General features: G+C 41.0%; 1 protein-coding gene and 1 non-coding gene across 5 annotated transcripts in view; one reads left to right on the forward strand and one right to left on the reverse strand.

The window, feature by feature from the left end:
- Positions 1-4,006: 4,006 nt before the first annotated feature.
- On the forward strand, positions 4,007-4,114 carry LOC118150777 (U6 spliceosomal RNA). The gene has a single exon (XR_004738919.1). It is a non-coding gene; the product is annotated as a U6 spliceosomal RNA (small nuclear RNA).
- Positions 4,115-7,415: 3,301 nt separating this feature from the next.
- Positions 7,416-18,484, reverse strand: part of GAB3 (GRB2 associated binding protein 3) — a 74,699-nt gene continuing 63,630 nt past the window's right edge. For all 4 annotated transcript variants that reach the window (XM_078363715.1, XM_035287990.3, XM_035287991.3 and 1 more), the window contains exons 9-10: positions 11,427-11,543; positions 7,416-10,053 (exon numbers count right to left, since the gene is read on the reverse strand). In XM_078363715.1, the coding sequence (XP_078219841.1) occupies positions 9,937-10,053; positions 11,427-11,543 (234 nt within the window). In that variant the 3' untranslated portion in view covers positions 7,416-9,936. The remainder of the gene's footprint in view (positions 10,054-11,426; positions 11,544-18,484) is intronic.

Consider the following 18,484-nt stretch of genomic DNA (forward strand, 5'->3'; position numbering starts at 1 on the left):
CCATTACCATTTATTCCTGTTACGGTGGTTGCATAACAAATGGTCCCAAATGAGGTGCTTTAAAACAGCCTCAAGTGGGTAATGCAGATTCAGCAGGTCAGGAATTGAGGCAGGGGACAGTGGACTGTGGTATCTCTGCTTCCTGCTGCCTGAAGCTTCAGCTGGGCATGCTCAGGCAGGTGGAGGGTGCAGTGGTCTGAGGGATCATTCACTGGCATGTCTCCTGTCTGGCTGGGAGGACTCCAAGGCTGGGCCCTGTGGACTACAGCATCCCAACGTGGCCTCTGCATGCAGCCCCATGGAATGCTGACTTCTTATAGGCAGCTTGGGGGCTCGCAGAGTATGTATACCAGGGAACAATCTAGAAGCTGCACTGCCTTTCATGACTGAGCCTCACCATCATTCCCACTAAACTTCACCACTGGAAGCAGCCATAGGCCCACCCAGATTCCAGGGGAAGGGACATAGACCCCACCTCTCCATGGGACGCCATCAAGGCCATCGTGTAGAGCAGCACCTGGGATGAACCACTGTTGTGTCTGTCTCTGGAAAGACACTTGGCCACACCACCGTTACCACTATCCATGTCTGTGTCTAGAAAGGGTGGTGGATCCATTCTCTTCATTTAGGAATGTCCTTTGTGAAGTCACCAAGCAAGTGCATGAGTTGGAAACCATAAAGACACACCACGACCCACAGGGGTTTTCCTCCAGGTGGCTTACAAGCCTTGCGTGAAGTCACAGTCCATGCCTCTACAGCCCCCTAGTGACAGCAGCACCTCATGGCAGGTTTTGTTCTTTTTTTTTATTCTTATACTGACGGGCAGATTTGTTACATAGGTATACACATGCTGTGGTGGCTCGCTGCATCTACATTAGGCATTTCTCCCAATGCTGTCCCTCCCCTAGGCCCCCACCCCCCGACAGGCCCCGGTGGGTGATTTTCCCTTCCCTGTGTCCATGTGTTCTCATTGTTCCAACTCCCACTTATGAGTGAGAACATGTGGTGTTTGGTTTTCTGTTCTTGTGTTAGTTTGCTGAGAATGATAGTTTCCAGCTTCATCCATGTCCCCAGGTTTTGTTCTTTAAAGATGGGAAAGGAACCTCTTTAGTTCCATGCAAAACATAGTTTCTATATGAGAAGGAGGTGAGCATGCCATCGCTTCATGGAGCCTTCACTGCCTCACCTAGGAAATGGGTTGTGTGTCTGTTAAGGGAGTCAATACATTAACATCACTCAAAATGGTGTGCAGCGCGAAAGACCATACTTGATGACGTGTTCTGATCCATTCACACTGACAGGGCTCGTAGTAAAACTGCAGAGGACAGGCAGGGTTTGAGAGGTGTTATGAAATATATACACAATGAATGGAAGATTAAGTCACCAGGCACACAAGCTGCTTCCCCAGGGCCTGGCACTTGAGAGTCACTCAGGGGGTGTCAGTTCAATGACTATATGAACGAGATGATGGCAGAAATGCAGGGCCAAGCTGGACACCTGTTAGATCCGTCTTGTGAACAGTCCCTCCTACAAAGTAGAGAGAAAATATTAGGCCAGAAGGTGGCTTTGTGGGTGGAGGGGTAAGAAACTGAGAAAGGGGAGGAAAGGACAAGGCATCTTTGCTCAGACGCAGAAGGTCCTTTCACCAAGACCAGACCTTTCTCCAGCTATGAAGGATAGCAATGTAAGAAGGCTTGATCGTGTGACACATATTCATGAAATTCAGTATACTAATTAATGACAGGAGAAAACGTACACTGTATGTCTAACAGATACCACGCTGCACCTGTGAAATCTGCTTACGGAGGCTAGAACAAAGCTTAATCTCGAGCACCAGAGACTGAACATCCTTTCCCCCAACTCTGTCGCCCCACCCAAACCTCCTGTGCACACCTCAGCACTTTCACTGTGCCCTCTGGAACTCAAAATGTGTAGGCGATCTCTTCTCAGCGTGCTCCTCTATCCTGCAGACTCATGGAAGCTTGGCTCTGTTCCTGGGGACATTGCCTTCTCAAATCCAAGGAAGTCACTTTTCTTTTTTCTCACACCCCCTATACCTCAGGGGCAGTAACTGGGGTCAGTGTCTTACCCCACCAACCACACAGCCACTTTCTGGTCTAATATTTTCCCTCTACTTTAAAAAGAAAGCCCAGACATGATATCCGTTAAAGCGTCAGCATGGGGGATTCAAGGTCTCGTTCCTCTGTGCAAACACTAAAAAGGAACAAAAGTTGAATCATTTATCAGATCTCTGAAAAATAGTCAAAGTTTACAGTAACTGAGCCTGGAACCAAACACACCTTAATTAACAACTAGAACCAAACAAAGCTTAACCAAGTAAATGTTGAATCAACAAAAAGGTGAGTTCACATTTTAGGGGAGCTTGGTGGTGCTTTAACCTTACCTAACCTCTCTCCCTGGGGCAGTTGTGGTTTCGAAGATGGCGGCTGATACTTCTGGATGAGATACTTGGTTCCAGAAGGAGTATAGTGGATCTTGCTCCCAAGAAATGATGTTCATTTGATGATGTCTAGGGATTTCTTGAAGGGCTGACACAAAGTTCTTACATTTATTTCAAATAACTTGGAATTCTCTCAGGGTGGAAAAGCACCTATGTAGCGGGCCCCGATGGACCACATTAAAAGAAAAATGAACAAACGGATCCTTCTTGCAGCAAAAGATGACTGTTGGGTCTAACAATAGACACACCAAAAGCCTCTGACGAAAAGGTGAGAAGAGAATTACTTTGTGCAATAAAGGGTTTGAAAAACTTCCGTGAATAACAGGGAATGTAAAATGCCACACATGTGCCCAGGGCTGGACCAAAGAAGAAGATAAACTGTCACCTTTGGCTGATCATTAGGCTCTGCACTAGCAGGAATTGAAGGCTAAGTGTTGAAGGAGTGCCCAGACACGGCCGTTCTGTGAAAACTGAAAGAGGAATTGTTTTGTTTGGCCTCAGGCATTTAAAAAATGTCTGTCAAACCACCAGCTGACCATAAGCTAAATTAACAGAAACTTTAGAGATTACACATGACAAAAAAATACAATGAAAGGCAGAAGAGTCTGATTTTCACAATACCACATTGTAATATTAAGAATAGTCCAATTTCAAGCAAAAAATAATGACGCATGGAAATTAACAAAAAGTATTGTCCATTCATAGCGAAAAAATGAACAGAAACTATCCATAAGGAAGCAGAGAGACATAAAGCTAACTAGACAAAAACTAAATCAACAGTTCTAAATTTGGTCAAGGAGCTGAGGAAACTGTGGCTAAAAAAGTAAAGGAAACCACAAGAGAGAATTTCAATAAAGAGGTAGAAATTATTTTTTTAAAAAGGAACCAAATAGATATTCTGGTGCTGAAAAGTGCAAGAATGCAAATAAAAAATTTATTAAAGGGTTTCAAAAGCAGATTTGAGCAAGCAAAACAAATAATCCTCTATCAAAGTTGAAAGTAGAAATTAAGACATTCACAAAAAAATAAAAGCTGATAGAGGTAACCACTAGAAGTCCTGCCCTACAAGAAATGCTGGAAGCAGTCCTTTGTATAAAGTAGCTATATAGGTAAACATAAACGTCGTTATTAATGTCTCTTCGCTTTGTAACTCGTCTTTTTTCCCACATGATTTAAAATAAAAAGCATAAATATATCTACATTAATGCACAAAATGTAGAAAGATGGAGATTGTGACAATAACAACATGGGAAACTGAAGAAGAAGGGAGGGTGACTACTCATACTAGACTTCTCCTTTTCATTGAAGGGTACAATACAAAGGGTACAATCAATATATACAGATCTCAACATATCGGCTAAAATGCCTACGTGCAAGACAATCAGTAAAACTTCATTATTCAGAAACAAATCAGCAAAACTTCATGATTTAGAAACAAATCGGAGTCATTTTCAGTGTCAGTAAGTTACATATTAACAAGTACATCAACAGTTTGAGGGACTCAAGATACAATTTGAAGGACTCATGATAACAATTTCAAATTCAGTGCTGCTTTGGCAGCACATATACTAAAATTGGAAGGATACAGAGAAGATTAGCATGGCCACCCCGCAAAAACATAATTTCAAATTCAGACACAGGATGTAAACCATCAATCATAGGACCTCCCCTAGGTGGGTTAATTTGGAAGCCGGTCAAATGTGACCTGTAAGTTATGAAGGGAAACGTAGCAACCAATTAAAAACAAAAGAAGGCAGTAGTGGAGGAAATGAAAAACAAAGGTACAAGTTGTACAGAAAACAAATAGCAAAATGGCACAAATAAAACATTACTGATTAATAATCACCTAAATGCTAAATAATTAAAACTCTTTAATCAAAAGACAGAGGTTGACAGAATAGATTTAAAATATGCCCAAACAATACACTGTCTATAAGGCTCACTTTGTACCAGACAAAATAGACTTTAAGTCAACAAATTGGAACAAGAGACATAACAAGTATAAAAATACACACAACAAACAAGAGAACCACAGTATATAGGAAGGAAACATTGATAGGAGTCACAATTTCAGTATTTCCCCACTCCTCAGGGCTAGCCCCAGTGGTGTACTTGATTCCGCCACCCTTAGCTGTTGCTGGACACGAGGTTGATGATCTGTTTCGGCTTCTGCCACAACTTATGCTTCTGACAAGTGGCATCTCAGTCCAGAGCCATGAATATCTGGGGGAGACAGCTCCCCTGGAGCTGAGCTCTGAAAAAGGGGCCAGTTCCTCCTGTGCAAAGCCCCCACTTCCCAGCAGGGCTTTTCCCTCCATGCACCTCGCCTCTCTGTCCTCTTCTGTGGACCCTGTGTGCAGTTCAGGGTCGAAATCTCTGAACTCTGAACAAGTCCACCAGCTTCTCCTCAACCTGAAATTCCCCTCTGATGACACTTTTTTCTCTTCCTCTCCACAGCTAGACTGTGATCCCTCTCTAGAGTGCTGCAGGATTCCCCTTCCCGATTCCCTCCTAGCGCAAGCCTCCCTTGCCAGGCCCCCATGACCCTTGCCAGACCCAGCGTTGGATGGAAGACATAGCCGGCCACTGTTCCTCTCTGACCTGTGAGGGTCCTCTCCTTTAGCTCCTTTAAGTCTTCTAAATTTTCATCTCCTCACCCTGCTTCATCATGCAGCTGCCCTCCTCACAGACCAATGTGCACCCAATTCTACTTGCCACCTTCTAAAATACAGTGTATTTCCTGTCTCACCTGTCTGCAGTTGGTGACCTAGTAACTGTTGTGATGTAACAAACCACCCCCAAACTTAGTAACTTAAAACGACGACGATCATTTGCATCTCCAGTTCGGGCAGTCGCTGGGAGTAAGGCTCATGTCTGCTCCTTGTGGCAGCAGCTAGGGTGGCTAAACTGAAGGCTGGAAGAATCTGCTTTCAAGATGTCTTACACAGGGGGGAAGTTTTGTGTTGGCTGCCAGCTAGGAACACTCAGAAGAGTCTGAGGGCCAAACAACTTGGTTCCTTTCCATGTGGCCTGTGCTTCCTCTCAGCATAATGGCTGGATTCCAAGGGTGTGTGTGTGTGTGTGTGTGTGTGTGTGTGTGTGTGTACAGAGAGAGAGAGAGAGCGGGGCAGGGAGTACCAGGTGGAAGATGCATCATCTTGTATGATCTGGCCTCAGAAGTCAGTCCCCTCTGCTGTATACCCAAATTCTACATGATGGGACATAGACTCCACCTCTTAATTGGGAGTGGCTAGATGCTGGAAGAGCAAGCAAGACAGAAAATATTGTTGCAACCATTTTTCAAGAAGGCAATGTATGAAAATTGGGTCCCCCAAAGGCTGGGAACCCCTAGTGAGGGAAGCAGGACAAAGAAGTAGAAGAATCCCAGAGGGAGGAAAGATTCAGCCAGGTTCCCCAGGGTAGGGAAAGTGAATTCTGAGCCATTTCCAGCTCTCTCCTCTTGCAGGTAGAGCAGCTCCAGGAGCTGAGGGGCTATCCTCTGAGAAGGAGTTCCAGGGGTGTAGGCTTCAGAAGGAAGAGCACATTGAATCAGAGAAAGGGGTGCCAGAGGATGTGGGCAGAACACCAACACTGCCCACTACATCCTGCCAGAATGAGCTTAAAGAAAGACGTCTGTGTTTCTCTTGCTTATGTGAATACCTCTTATGTAGCAGATGATCATTAAATATTTGTTGAATTGAGTGGAATTGTCAATGGAATAAATATTTCTTTTCCTTTTCTTGCTTCTGTCTTTTGTGCCTTGCTGCTGAAGGTCTTCCACAACCAAGATAATAAAGGTTTTTCCGTAGCTTTTTCTAATACATCCCACCGTTGTGTTTTTTCATTAACTTTCTAATGCCCCTGGAGACTTCTTTCCCTCCATGGTAACATGTTTGTTGAGGTAGAATTTACATATAGCAAAATGTGTAAATATTAAATTTACAGATTGATAAATTTTTACATATGTATACATCCATGTAACCACTACCCAGATTGAGATGTAGAACATTTCCCTCATTCCAGAAAGTTCTCCCATGCCCCTTTATGATCAATAATCTCCCCAATAGAGGACTTCTATCATCATAGAGTATGAAAATGAATTAAGAGCCCCAAATTGAAGAACAAAAAGTTGAAATAATCCAAAATTTCAGACAAACACAAATATAAAACAATTTGGTTTTGTTCTTTGACCATGAAACAAAGACCAGACAACCATGCTTACAAGCAAAATGGCTCCTCTAAAGCCTGGAATCTGTGTTTGTGTGTAGCAGCAGAGTGGGGTCAAGGTTCATTTTTGTCCTTCTGCATCATTTTGTCCACCTGATCACCCTGCACAGCCATCAAGTCTCCGCGGCTCTCCAGTGCCCACTCTGTTAAAGGTCAAGTGCCCATGTATGTGAGGGTCTGAGTGTCTCAGTTGGCCTTATGGGCCAACCTGCTGCTTTCTGGGTCAGAGACTTGGTCTAGAGTGTGTGTGCAGGGAAAAAGTGTTCATGATTGGCCTCATACTTCACCAGGGGTGAGGAATTTCATGTGGTTTTTCCTCCTTTCTCTCGGCCCTGGGATCTCCCAGGCCTGTTCTCTCTATGCCTTTGGACTCTTTTCCCCAAACCTGAGCCTGTCCCCCTCCCTACTTTGTTTGTCCCTTCCTTGCTTCATGGCCTAGAGATGCCACTGACCCAGCACCCAGGACATCTGGGAGACTCAGCTATGGGGAAAAGGGAGGTGGCGGCTAGAGACCCCTTCTAGGGAGAGGCAGGCCTAGGTCGGCATTGGAAACTAGCTTCAGTAATTTGCAGTAAAATCAACTGCTCACCTTGACATCATGTATAACGCGACCTTGCATGAAGCTAGTTTCCAATGAAGAAATTAAAAAAATGAGATGTTTGCAGTGAAATAACCTGCACGTGAGTTATATCGCATGTCATCACTTAAAAAACTTCAGTCCTGATTCTTCCTTATAAGACTTTTATTAATGCCAGAAATGAAATTGTAAAAACAAAATGAATTTGAAAAGTCAGTGTGATTGTGGGTGCAGAGGTGGTATGAACAGGGACTGAGGGAAGAGCCAGGCCTGAAGAGAACCTTCAGTTTCAGCTCAGACCTGAAGGTCATGATTTGGCTGATGCTTCATGCCTTTATAGCCACACTGTGTGCTGGATCTCAAGGCTCTTCTTCTCCAAGGAAAGCTTAACTCCAAGTGCTCCTGGGTTTGTCACCTTCTGGACTTGCAGGCTTGAGACTCTTGGGTTCCCTGTCCTGCACTGGACAACCCCTGATTTGGAGGAATTTTCTAACAAGACAGAAGAAAATGAAACAAAAGGAACTACAGAAAACAATGCGGGGTTAACTGCATAACAATGCTGATTCCCACATCTTGTAGGTGTCTGGGATCATTTCTGTAACAAACATCAGGCCCTTGGTCAGAAACACACACACACACACACACACATTGATCATCTCCAACAAAACCAATCTTTTGGCTCATGGTGCCTTTGCTGATTCCTTAAATCGTTAGGCTTTTGTATAGCCATCCTCTAGCAGTTTTATCAAAGCAGGACGTGATTGCATACACCCTGGAAATGAGGAGTGAGTTAGAATTCTGACCCCTGTCACCTTCCATACCTTTAATGTAGAGAGTGCCTATTCAGAGCATTCCGTTTTTAAGTAACAGGTCACACTACCCATGTGTGTAGTTCTTCATGCTATAAATACGTTTTTGGAAATGATTTGTAGTAACAGAGTTCTTTTCTCTTTTGTGGGGTTCAATTGAGTGCCATTTCACTACTGACATAATTTCAGCTGTTCTTTTCTGTCTACAATCTGGCGTGGTTCTTGTCAGATAATCAATGATGCTAACACAAGTGGCCCACACATGGGGAAACTACCCTCCATGGGAACTAGTAGTCTGAAGCCCTGGCTTCTTGCCTGAGATTCATTGCAAGTCACATGAGGAAGAAGGCAGCTCCTCACAGGCTCTGGCTGTGTACAGTGATGAATAGCTGGCTGCAGGCTTTGGGAGTGGGGAGCCCTCTCCTTGCTCTGTCCAGGCTCACTAAGTACCCTGAACTCAGTTAAAATACTAGAAAATGTCCCCCACGTTGTCCAAATAAGAAAATAATGTCAGCAGAGCCTGCTTCTTTGAAAATCAAAATGAGTTCTTGTATGAACTGAAAAACTAAGACTTTGGCATTTATGTGCCTGTAGCAAAGCATACAACTGCCCCAGCTGCACTATCATGGGCCTTAAATAGCACTTCACATCCAAATGACACCTTCATTCTGAGTCTCCTGGACCCCAGGACCTGTGAAGGAAGGGGTGACATGATGCGGAAGGGAGCAACTAGCTAGAAAATCTAAGAATGGAACTCATAGGTTTCTTCCTGGTCACTTTTATCTATCACTCCAAAGCTTGGATCCATCATACGATAGCCAAGGACCACCTATGCCTTCCCCAAGGCCGTAAACATTCGTCTGCTACCATTAGGCAGCTCACAGGGAAACACACTGCATAAGGGACCATGAGAATGGCCTTCCGACTGACGATCAGTAGGTATTTCTCATTGAAACTGCTGAATATGGAATTCCAGTTGAACATTGCACAAAGAAACCCTCACTTGACATGCATACCTTTCAAGTATCAAGCACCTGTTTGGATCCCTATGAAAGGGAGAGAGGATGAGTACTCATCCTGTGTCTGCAGGTGTTTCCCACACGTCTCCAAGGCTCACCCAACTGATACATTTTGTCAAAATCCTCAGAGGAAGTATGAGGTTGTGGAATGAGCCTGGCCAACTCTTTTCTAAGCCTGACTCTGGGTCTCGAAGCATTCCCTCCTCTAGTTCTCAGTGTTCTTTTCTTCCATGCCTATCTTCCAAGGTCTTTCAGAGAAGAGATGAGATGATGCCTGGGAAAAAGCCAAGAGCAGCAGAATCCCTGGCTACAATGTCCTTAAAGCCATCAGTGTCATCTGATATACCTATCTCAGAGTCTGAGATCCATTGCCACTGTCACTTGTCTTTCTTTGGGGATTGCAATGACTAGTCTGCTGAAGTGTTTGGAGTAAGATTCTGCCACCATCACTGGGCTCAATCTCCTCAACTGTCTTCAGAGTCTGGAACAAGGTGGTCTCCAGATGCCCCTTTGCTAGGATAATTTATTATTCTTATTGAAGCACAGGAGAGAGGTCAGAATTTCAGGTATTAGAAGCAAACAATAGAATTCTGTTGGTGGCAACACTCACTCTGATAGGGCAGGGGAGAGGCTAGATTCTCTCAGAGCCCCCTCCAGAAGGCAACTGCTTCCTTCTTTTCTTCTTTCAATGTATAAACAGGTCTTCTTTCCTAAAGGTTATGGCCAAGACCTTGACAACTACATATTCTCTCTTGGTTTTGAACCTGCGTTGACCATCAGTATGTTTTTAGTAGAAAGAAACCCCACACTTCCCGTTGCACACACGGCGCGAGACTGCACCTCTCATGCTTTGGATTGCCTCTCATCCGTCCACTCCTGTTTTGTGTTCTGGAGAGCCTGTGTCTTCTGCTCATCCACCTGAACATAGTCTACTCTTTGTTCTTCTGAAAGGAGAAGTTTCTGAAGGAGGAGAACAAAAAGGTTTTCATTACATGTAACTTAAAATGTCAGGAAAATGTTTACCCTTTCGTATTCAATTACCATCGCTCAATATTTATTGCCCTTCCCTTTGTATGTATGTGTGCACGCCACTGCTTTCCTCAGTTTTGCTCTAGCCACTTGACTTGCTTTGACCAATATAATGTGAGTGGAAGTGACACGGCTGAGCATGGTAGCATGTGCATGTAATTCCAGCACTTTGGGAGGCTCATATGGTTTGCCTGTGCCCCCACCCAAATCTCCTCCTGAACTGTACTTCCCATAATCCCCATGTTCACTGGGAAGGAACTGGTAAGAGGGAAGAGAATCACGGGGCAGTTCCCCTCATGCTGTTCTCATGACAGTGAGTGAGTTCTCAGGAGACATGATGGGGCTTTCCCCGCTTCACTCTGCACTGCTCTTCCTGCCACCATGTGAAGAAGGACATGTTTGCTTCCCCTTCCACCATGATTGTAAGTTCCATGAGGCCTCCCCAGCCATGCTGAACTGTGAGTCAATTAAACCTCTTTCCTTTATAAATTACCCATCTCAGGTATTTCTTCATAGCAGAATGAGAATGGACTACTATAGAGGCCAAGGCAGGAGATCAAGACCAGCCTAGGCCACAAAACATGACCCCACATCTACAAAAATAAAAAACAGCTGGGAGTGATGGTACGCAACTGTAGTCCCAGCTACTTGGGAGGCTGAGATAGGAGGATACCTTGAACCCAGGATATCAAACCGTGCCACCGCACTTCAGCCTGAGTGACAGAGTGAGAAACAAAACAACAACAAAAAGAAAGTGACATGTTCCAATCCTAATGAGAAAAGAGGTGATTCTGCCAGGAGTTCGGCACATCTCAGATGGCCTGCAATAAAAGACCCTTTGTGTTGAAAGCAAAAGAGATTTGGGGGTTGTTTTGAGCGCATAGTCTACCAAAACTGACTCATGATTCTTTTATACTTATCACTCCCACCCTTCTGACCAGCTTTTCTGCAGTCTCATATCAGGTTTTTGCAAGGGAGTTAATACCTGTAAGTTATCATAGCTATGAATTAATATCGCTGTACAATGTAAGGGAGTGCATGGGAAGCATGAGATATTTTTCTATAAACTTTATGGTCCAAATTTTGAACTGTGACTATCACATACATTTGTAAGTATCACAAAAAACACACCTTAGGAAGAAATCAACCAAGAGTTCATTCTCACTGGGAGGTGGGATTAGGGCTGATTTTAATATTCTGCGTTTTTAACAGTTTCTAAGGAGAATATCCATGGTTTGCTAATCAGAAAAGTCTAGGCAGAAATGGAATCACCTGGGAATTCTCAGATGCAAAGCCTTTCCTACCTGCTGCAAGGGGGCTGGTGATGCTGAATTGAAGTCCAGAGCCAAATAATCTAGGCTGAATTTCTTTGTCCACATAAGAGCACCACTGCTCAGGGAACTGGCTGTTCGGTGCTCCTCCTAGGAACAACATCACAGGAGTTAGATTAATCATGTCTATCGGTTGCTCAAGGGAAGGAAGGCAAGTTGTGGCTTCAGCCAAGCAGCTGCCGTCAGACAGTAACAGAATAGTCTGCTGAGACGGGAGTCGACCAGCCTGCATATCTGAGTGAGAACTGTAATTTTAGACAGAATGCAGCCAATTTGGTCTTCACAATGAAACCATACCACTATTCAGCATAGAAACACTTTGCCAAAATTCACTCAAAACAGAATTTGCTTCAGAATCTGATAGGCCTGTGATACTTTAGAGATTAAACCCTGAAAAGATGAACTATACTTATTAAAGTTCTTGTGAAGGCATCGCAAATACATTTATAACACAGGCTAAACTCCTGACCCAGCTTTAGAAGTGAAATGCTGCCAGTCTATATCTTTGAAGCTGTTTCCCCTCTACCATCTCTCCTTCTCCTCCTAAGAGGTGAAATACTACCTTGAATTTTGTGCTTACCACTCCTTTTATTTTTAAATATAGTTTCATGAGTATGCAAGAATCCTTAAATAACAGACTGTTTCATTTTGCATGTTTTTGAATGTCATATCCACAGAATCACACTGTCTGTTTTGGTTGACTTCGGTTTTGTGCTCAACATTAGGTACCCCACATTCACTTGTATTTCACTCATTTGCACTGGGTCAGATATTCCATTGCATGACCTATTCAACCATTCCGCCATCAAAGGATATTTGAGTTGCTCCCAGTTTGGGGGCTATGAAAAGCAATGCTGCCATGGGCATTCATGCACCTGTGGGAGAATTTCTAGGGCATTTACTTGGGAATGGAATCATGGGGTTAGAGGATGTGAGCATCTTGAGCTTTACTAAATAACACCAAACTATTTTCCAGAGTGAACCAATCTACATATGTACCAGGAGTGTGTAAGAACTTCTATTGTATTGTCAGACTTCACCGTTTTTCCTACCTGAGACAGGTAAAATTGCATCTTACTGTGGTCTCATTATCCATTCCCCTAATTATTAATTAGCAAGAGCACCTGTTCCTATGTTGAAGGGTCATCTGTTTATTTCTCTTCCGTGAATTGCCCGTTTGGGTTTTTTTTTTGCCTTGTTTCTGGTTAATTTTTGTATCGAATTATTTGTGTATTTTTCTTACTTACCCTAGTATGTTGCAGTCTGTAACTTGTCTTTTCATTTCTTTTTATGGTATTTCTTAAAAGTAAGAAATACTTTTAATGTAATATGTCAATCTTTTCCTGTATGGCTTGCACTTGTGTTTTGTTTAAGGAATCCTTCCCTATGCTGAGGTCATAGTTTATTTCCCTATATTTTTTCCTGACATTATAAAGTTTTGAATGATTTGCTTCACATTTAAGCAATAATCTCACTTGAAGTGATTTTTATGTTGTATATGGTGGTGCAATAGAAATACAATTCATTCCACTTTTGTTGTTGTTTCTACTTGACATGGATAACTCCAGAATGTCTTGAGTAATCTTGACCCTTTTAGAATCAGCTTCAAAGTTCCTCAAAAATCTCTGTTAGGGAACTGGTAAGATAATGTCTTTTCCACTTATTTTATTCTCCTTAATGGCTTTCAATACGTTTTAATAGTTTTCTCCACAATGTTTTTTTATTAGATTTATCCCTAAATACCTAGAGTTTCTTGTTACTGTAAATGGAAGTTTTGTTTAAATTCTTTTTTCTGTTTGTTACCATTATATAGACATTCAACTGGATTGTGTATTTTGATTTTATATCCAGCAACCTTGGTACATTTTATTGTGATTATTTATTTTACTAACTTATTAATTCTAATTATTTCTAAGTAGATTATTTTGAGTTGTCATTATCTACGAATAATCACTCTTTGTCTTTGTCCTTCCTTCCTAATTACTACTCCTTTTGTATCTTTAGTTTGTCCTCTAACATTAGATGGGACTTCAAATACAATGCTGGATAGAAATAGCTAAAGAGATCATTTTTGTTTTGAGCCTGATTTTAAAGGAGATATTTTTAGTGCTTAACCACTAAGTATGATATGTACTATAGGTTCTAGTGGATTCATTTTTCATTTGTTTTGAGGTTAAAGAAAATTCCTCTATTCCTTGTTTACTAATAGATTTTTTCATGAATAGATGTTGAGTTCTATCAAATGCTTTTCCCACATCTAGTAAGATAACGTATCATTTTTCTCCTTTAAAAATAATAAATAAATAAATAAAAAGGCCTTTCGTCCTAGCATAGTTCTTGTTTCATCCAATCTGTTTTGGTCTCAATCTTCCATGCTAGAGCTTTCCTGAAATGTCACATGAAGTCATTGACTGTTGCTTATGCTTATGAGTGACAGACCAAAAAGCTAATGTGAAGCTTTGTGTACACGGATGGTGTTTGTCAACTCTGGAGTTGCATAGCCATCATGCCTACTGAGTTAATCACCTTGTTGTTAGTATAGTATTCATGGTCAACTCAAATACGTCTAGTATCCCCTTTGCTTTACCCTCTCCAGAGAGACTACACTTTAACTTTTCTATACGATGGGGGATGGAAAGTCACAGTGGTTCACTCCATGGAGTGAGGGAAGGGATCTTGGGATTTACCTGATGCTTCTGACCATTACTCCTTCTTTCACTTTCCCTTCAGCCCTACTTCAGAACTACCTACTGTGGACAATTCCTAAACTCTTCGGATATTCTGCCTTCCTCCATATCCACCTGCTTTCCAGTTTCCAATACGTAACTGCTATTTTTGTCTCCAATTCGTCATATCTTTGTGGGTTTATGCCTTTAACACATTTCTTTGCTGTTATTTTAGAGGGTGTTTGGGAGTGGAGAGAAACCGGAGGCTTGGGGTCAATCTTCCATCTGAGGTTCATGCACATTGTTTCATGTATCAGTCCTTTATTTCTTTTTATGGCTGCATAATATTCCACCGTACAGCTATACTACATTTTATTAACAGATTCCTCAGTTGGTGATCATTTGAGTTGTTTTCCCTTTTAGGATATTATGAAAAAATGCTTCTAGGAACACTTGTGTACAAGTATTTGGTTAGACATATTCTTCTTTGGGATTTTAAAATCTGCATCCATGAGTAATACTGGCCTACAACTTTCTACTTATGTAATTGCTATTTGTTTTGTTATAATATTATTTTAGCTTCATAAAGTAAGCTGGATAATATCCTCTTCTCCCATTCCTCGTAGGTGTCTATACAAGATTGTACTTGTCTCTTCTTTTTGGTAAAAACTATCTGTCAAATTTTTTGGGCCTTGTGATCCTTTGTAGTACCAATATTCCTATGGATTCAGTGTCTTTAATGGCCACACAAACATTCAGGTTTTCTACTTCAACTTGAGTCAATTTTTGATTTTTTTAATCCAGAGAATTTGCCAAACTTTTCAAATTTATTTGTATAGAGTTGTTCACAATATTCTCTTATGTCAATCTCTCATGTATTTGCAATTATTATTTATTTTTCATTCTTAATATTATTTACTTGTATTCATATGTTTTTTATTAGTTTTGTTAAATTTGACTCTTTTTAAAGAGCCAATTACAGCTGTATTGATCCTCTCTGATTTTGTTATTTTGTTAGTTTCTGTTCTTGCCTTTATTCATTTCACTTTTGTAGGGATTTTCTAAGCTTATTATTATAAAATTTTTCAAGCAATCAGCCAAATTAAAGAAAATACACCCACCATGTATACTCCACTAATATTTTATCATACTAACCTGCTTTATCCCTTGACTTACTGCTTCTCTCTTATTTTTCTATGATCTCCTTCAACAACTCTGACTATACAAATATTTGACCTTCTTATTCTGTCTTCCATGTCTCAAATTTCTTTCATATTCTCCTAATATGTTTTTAAATCCCTGTTCTGATTTATTAGTAACTCCTTCACTCTTTGTGCTTAGTGGGTTTATCTCATCCACTGAGTTTCTAATGTCATCCTTATTTTTACTTCTACAAGTTGTAAATTGTGTTTTACAATCTACTTGGCCATTTAAAATAAATCTTATTACTTAATCCAACTTTCAATTTCTCATTTATTTCTTTAAATACAATAAAACTACTTATTTTATATTCAAAATCCTGTATTTCCCAAAACTGCCTAATTCCATATTTGATTCTATTATTTGTAATTCTTACTAATTTGGGGGTTGTCGTTTCTCAATATTTTTGGCACCAGAGATTTCCTTTCCCTTCCCCTCATCAGTTGAATTTTAGATTTAAAAATGTATCTTATTTTAAGTAACAGGTGTTTTTCATGCTACCTTGCCTACCAAAGTGTCTCATCAAATTTTAAAAAACTTAAAAATAGAATAAATGTATTTCACCTCCAGTAATGTTGAATAAAGTAATTTTGACCACCCTTCCTGCTGGGAACAATATTTTTCTCCCTTTTTGCTAGAAATTGACAAATTGTTTCTAAAATGTTTACAGGAGTAGAAAAGTCAAAGAAAAAAACCTGAGAAAATCTTGAAGCTAAACAAAGCAGGAGGACTTACTTTCCTTGATACTGAGTCTTATAAAGCTACAGCAACTAAGGGAGTTTGTCTAAGATAGACAGGTAGACCAACGGAATAGAATTAAGAGTCCATAAAAACCCATACATATATGGATACTTGATTTATGGCAAAGATGGCACTGCTGAATAGTCAGTAAATAATAATCATTTTACATAAGTGGTGCCAACAAATTAGATAAACATATGTGGAAAAATGAGTCTTGACCCCTATCTCACAGCACACAAGTTAATTCAAGGTGATATAATCCAAATGTGAAGGTAAAACTAGAAAGCTCCTAGGAAAATAACCATAATTCGCCTGAGATCAAATAGATAATGATCTTGTATTAAAGAAATTGAATTCACCCAAAGAATTTCACTGCTGAATTATACCAAAAATTTAAAGAGTAAATAAAACAAATTCTACACAACCTGTTCTAGAAACTAGAAGGGGAGAGAACACTTTTTGAGGAACCCAGCATAACCTTAACAACAAAACCACACAAAGACACTACAAAAACCTTAAGCTAACACCCACTAGGAACACAGACATGAAAAAACTCAACAAAACATTAGCAGATGAAATGCAGCAATATATACAAGGAATAATACACCATGACCAAATGGAGTTTATCTAGAGAATACAAGACTGGTTCAAAACCTGGCACAGTGGCTCATGCCTATAATCCCAGCACTTTAGGAAGCTGAGATGGGAGGATGGCTTGAGCTCAGAAGTTCAAGACCAGCCTGGGCAATATATCAAGACCCTGTCTCTACCAATTAAAAAACCCAAGAAATCTGAAGAAAATAAAAACCTCCTATAACTAATAAGTTAATTCAGCAACCTCAAACTCTTGGGCTCAAGGAATCCTCCTGTCTCAGCCTCCTGATTAGCTGGGGCTATGGGCACAGTTACTGTGTGTGGCTAATTTTTAATAGAATTTTTGTAGAGACAGGATCTCACTTTGTTGCCCAGGTTGGTCTTGAACTCTTGGGCTCATGCCATTCTCTCACCTCAGCCTCTCAAAGTGCTGAGATTACAGGTGTGAGCCACTGCACTCAGACAATCATATTTCTATATACCACCAATGGGTCATTGGAAGCTGAAATTTAAAAAATACCATTTATAATAGCTCCAAAAATGAAATACTTAGATAGGAATCTAATAAAACATCCATAATATCTATGTAAAAAATAAAAAATTATGAGGGAAAAAAATCAAAGAAAATCTGAATAAATGAGTCAGGCACAGTGGCTCATGCCTATAATCTCAGCACTTTGGGAAGCTAGGGCAGACGATCACTTGAAGTCAGGAGTTTGAGACCAGCCTGGCCAACATGATGAATCCCTGTCTCTACTAAAAATACAAAAAAAATTAGCCAGGCATGGTGGCATGCATCTGTAATCCCAGCTACCCAAGAGGCTGAGGCAGGAGAATTGCTTGAACCTGAGAGGCGAGTAGATACTGAGGTAGCCTCCTGAGTAGCTAGGACTACAGGCATGTGCCACCACATCCAGCTAATTTTTGTATTTTTAGTAGAGGTGGGGTTTCACCATGTTGGCCAGGCTGGTCTTGAACTCCTGTCCTCAGATGATCCTCCCACCTCAGCCTACCGAAGTGCTGGGATTGCAGGCATGAGCCACCACACCTGGCCCCTTTGGAGGACTTGTACACAGACTATATAAAGAACTCTCAAAACTCAATGTAAGAAAACAACAATCTGATTTAAAAATTGGCAACAAGATCGAACTGATACTTTACCAAAGAAACTATATGGATGGCAACTAAACACACCAAAATATGTCCAACATCATTTACCATTAGGGAAGTACATGTTAGAGCCACACTGTGATAAAATTTAAAAAAACTGGTAATACCAACTATGTTGGCAAAGGAGGTGGAGCAACTGCAACTCTCACAAATTGCTGGTGGGAGTACAAAATGGTACAGCCATTATGGAGAACATTTTGGCAGTATCTTACAAAGTTAAATAAACAATTGATGACTCAGTTAAGCATACATTTGATGACCCAGCAACACTACTTCTAGGTATTTATCCTGGAGCTGGATTTCTCAGCTGTGGCACTATTGACTTTTGGGGCTGGATAGTTCATTGTTGTGAGGGCTGTCCTGTGTGTTGTAGGATGTATAGCAGCACCCCTGAATTTTTTTCCATTAGATGCCATTAGCACTACCTTCTCCACTCCAAGTTGTGGCAACCAAAAATGTCTCCAGACATTGCCAAATATCCCTTAACAGTCAAAATCACCACTGGCTGAGAACCACTGCTCTAAAGAAATTAAGATGTCTATCCACGCAGAAACCTGTCAAATATGACTAAGATCAGAAAAAGGCAAGCATGCCCACTTTTGCTACTTCTATTCAACAAAGCATGGAGAGTTCTAGCCAAAACAATTAGGCAAGAAAAAG

The sequence above is a fragment of the Callithrix jacchus genome, chromosome X (assembly GCF_049354715.1).
Source record: "Callithrix jacchus isolate 240 chromosome X, calJac240_pri, whole genome shotgun sequence".
Lineage (NCBI taxonomy): Eukaryota > Metazoa > Chordata > Mammalia > Primates > Cebidae > Callithrix > Callithrix jacchus.